This window comes from Alosa alosa, chromosome 3, assembly GCF_017589495.1.
Source record: "Alosa alosa isolate M-15738 ecotype Scorff River chromosome 3, AALO_Geno_1.1, whole genome shotgun sequence".
NCBI lineage: Eukaryota > Metazoa > Chordata > Actinopteri > Clupeiformes > Clupeidae > Alosa > Alosa alosa.
In genome coordinates this window covers 27839754-27843302 of record NC_063191.1, presented here as the reverse complement: position 1 = coordinate 27843302, position 3549 = coordinate 27839754, and the positions used below count along the sequence as shown (strand labels likewise).

The following is a 3549-nucleotide window of genomic DNA, read 5'->3' as shown; positions in this document are numbered from 1 at the left end:
CAAGCACAGTCTGTGTAAAGACCAGAGCATAATTACAGGCTTCAATATCCCACCGCAAAACAAGGGGGTGGCTCGGAACGAGTGAGCGAGTGGTGACGGTCCTACCTCAACAAAGAAAGCATCCATCTCCAGACGCCCTCCTGTCCCGAAAACTGTCACTCCGGTTTCTTCGCGATCAAAGGACCACGGTTTGTGTGCAGAACATAAGCAGTCAGGCGTCCCGTGCTTGGACGTTTTCCATTCACGAGATAATTAAAGATGAGGAGAAGTTCCCATGGCACGCGCTGCAAGCTTGTTCCAAACCGTTTCCTTCTTTGGAAACTTTGCTAATTTGTCGTTTATCCGGGGCAAAGTTAAAGATGAAGAATACAGTGTTTAGCACAAATCGCTGAACGAGACCGATGAACTTCAGTTTGAAGGAGGCAGAGAGCCGTCCGACGCTCCCGTCCGTGTTCCGTCCGCGCGTGGCTGTGTGTATCTTTGTGTGGAGGTTGAATCAATGGGACCGGCACGGTGCGGGGCAGGGCTCAAGGGGGAGGTGCTTAGAGCGGACGCCCTGCCCCGGCACTCCCTTTCAGGAAACTACGGGGACCGTGAGCGCCAGACAGACACACATCACACATGATAATAAGCCCTCATGATGAGTCAAATTTACACTGTTTGAATAAACTAGCCTTACGACAGTTTAGCAGGAACCCGCGAGCGCGATGAGTCGCTCGTCTCTTTTAAGAATAAGGAATTGCGACAGTGTTAGGTTTCATGTAAAGGAGGTGGGGTTCTTTCTAATCGCTTAAACAGATGGGTTACCTTTTCCATACATATTTAAAATAGGAAGTGGACCGAATTCTTTAATCACCAGGCGCCCGTAATAACAACAGGAAAATCATTGTTTCTGTTATTTTGCCTTTGTGTGTGCTGCTCTTCAAGGAATTAAAGGCCGGCGTACCCAGTCCCAAAGTCTGCAGACTTAACATTTTGTGTTTTAAAACCCCATTTCCAAATTTAGTAATTCTATAAAAACCCGATTTTCTTTAGGCACCAGTTTAGCTTAAAGCACTTTGACAAAGCACTGAGACAAAGCTGGCTTTGAAACTGAATGTCTAATGGGCATTCTAAAGGTTGTCGTCACACAGCAAAGCAACACAATAAACACACATAATGGGCCTATGATTGTTTGCACGGGGTGTTTGCACCAAAACAACACTTTGTTAAAACGGAGGCGGAACTTCCGAGTGTCCCGTATATTCCGGGCTCTGGCATAGTCATGGAACGGCCTTGACCCACTTCGCTTCTCCTCCTTGCCCGTGTGTGTGTGTGTTGTGCGTCTTCTGTCGGATTCTCTTGGTGAGAGCTCTCGCGCTTGACTCTCGCTTAACTTGATTAGCCTATTCGGCTGTGCTTAACAGCAGATCCCTGTTCCATCCGCAGACACACTGACCTCATCTATTTCCACGTTGTAATTTGTCAGCATTGCGCTCGTGAACGCTATGATTACCATAGCTACTGAGACAGCATGGAAAATTGTACAGGGAGGCCGTGGCAGATGGTAGGCAAGAGCCACAGGGGAAAAAATATGCACGCTCACCGAAGAAGTAGTGAGGAAAGAGTAGGCCACGCACTCCCCCTTTCTTGAAGTGTTGAACATGTCCAACAACAGATCGCGATCAGGAAAAAGTGTTTGGCAATCATGGCTCCGTGGGAATGAAGGGTTGTTTCATCAGAGCTACCCATCGCCTCTTTGTGAGCTATTATGCCATATTAGGTTCGGGGAAGTGCCCTCTGAACAAAGATGTGCGAAGAGGAGAGAACTAACAGGACATGGCTTTGTTGAGTGAACGTTTATAGAATGTTGCCATTGTGTTTTACAGGCATGGAAAATGTACCTCGAAAGAACAAGCAAGTGAGGATGTGTTTGAGTGTGAATTGTGTGTGTGTGAGAGAGAGAGGGGGAGAGAGAGTTGTGTGTGGTGTGTGTGTGTATGTGAGAGAGAAAGAGTTGTGTGTGTGTGAGAGAGAGAGAGGGAGTTGTGTGTGTGTGTGAGAGAGAGAGAGTTGTGTGTGTGTGTGTGTGTAATTTTCCAGGGACTGACAGACAGAATGGTGGATGAGGGTTTGTGTGGTTCAGCTGCGGTTAAGTGCTTCTTTATGGGCAGAGCTGCGTTGCTATTTTAGCAGGCTAATTTTAGCCCCCAATGGCAGGAAATAGCATCATCACTTTGGTGGAATTACACCTAAATGGGCTCCATTACCTGAGACAGAGGGCCAGCCAGGGGTCTCCCCTCAGGCCAAGGCAAGGAGAGGAGATGGGGGGTGGGGGCCATTATCACAAATATTACCTGTCTGAGGCCAGGTGTGCCCCCCTCCTGTGGTTCTGTGGTAAAGACACCCCCCCATACACACAGACACACACCCCGGCCTTTTAAGATCAGAGGGGCCACATGGGCCATCTGATATGTTGTGGGTTACTGGGGAAAGTCCCGTATTGCACAAACACAGTGTTTAAGTAAGGGATAACATCTGATCAAAGCTGATTCAGCTCCAAAGCTGTCAGCTTCAGAACGATTCCTAAGGAGCTAGAGTCACATGTTTACTCGGTTGGGTGTGTGTGTGGGGGATCTAATGTTAAAGATAAAACATTATGGTGGAAAGGCCACTGGTAGCGGTGATATATGAATGTGATGACATCATAATGATTGTTAGCCACCATCTTTATGTTTATTTATTTAAAGAGGGACTGACACAGTAATTTAAATAAGCCATGTGTAGCTATCAGATTTAGCCTTTCAAGCTAGTGTTCATCTTATTCATTATACACAGGTGTGTTTGAGCTGAAACAGTGTGTGTGGCCCCTATCAGCCCCATCAGGGAGGCCAGGACTAGGAGATGCCCCTAGCTGCCCCATCAGGGAGGCCAGGACTAGGAGAGTGGACTGGTGTACTGACCTTGGCTGGACTGTGTGTAGATAAGACTGGATTAGGCAGCAGGCTGGACTGTGTAAACTGGATTAGGCAGCAGGCTGGACTGCGTGTAAACTGGATTAGGCAGTAGTCTGGACTGTGTGTAAACTGGACTAGGCAGTAGGCTGGACTGTGTAAACTGGATTAGGCAGTAGGCTGGACTGTGTGTAAACTGGATTAGGCAGTAGGCTGGACTGTGTGTAAACTGGATTAGGCAGTAGGCTGGACTGTGTGAACTGGATTAGGCAGCAGGCTAGACTGTGTAAACTGGATTAGGCAGTAGGTTTGACTGCATGTTGTGGAGACTGGATTAGGCAGTAGGCTGGGTAGTATGTGTTGGGAGAGTAGAGACTGGTTCAGGGTGTGTGTGTAGACTGTTCCAGGCTGTGTGTGTGTTGATGGCCCAGGCTGTGTGTGTGTGTTGATGGTCCAGGCTGTGTGTGTGTTGATGGCCCAGGCTGTGTGTGTGTGTTGATGGTCCAGGATGTGTGTGTGTTGATGGTGCAGGCTGTGCGTGTGACTGGTCCAGGCTGTGCGTGTGTTGATGGTGCAGGCTGTGCGTGTGACTGGTCCAGGCTGTGCGTGTGACTGG

At 48.5% G+C, this 3549-nt stretch overlaps 1 protein-coding gene across 1 annotated transcript in view; it reads right to left on the bottom strand.

Annotated features, from left to right (window-relative positions):
* The window catches only part of myo10l3 (myosin X, like 3), a 105330-nt gene extending 104865 nt beyond the window's left edge, over positions 1–465 (bottom strand). The window contains 1 exon segment of the mRNA XM_048238483.1: positions 106–465. Coding sequence (XP_048094440.1) covers positions 106–126 — 21 coding nt within the window. The 5' untranslated portion in view covers positions 127–465.
* Positions 466–3549: the final 3084 nt, after the last annotated feature.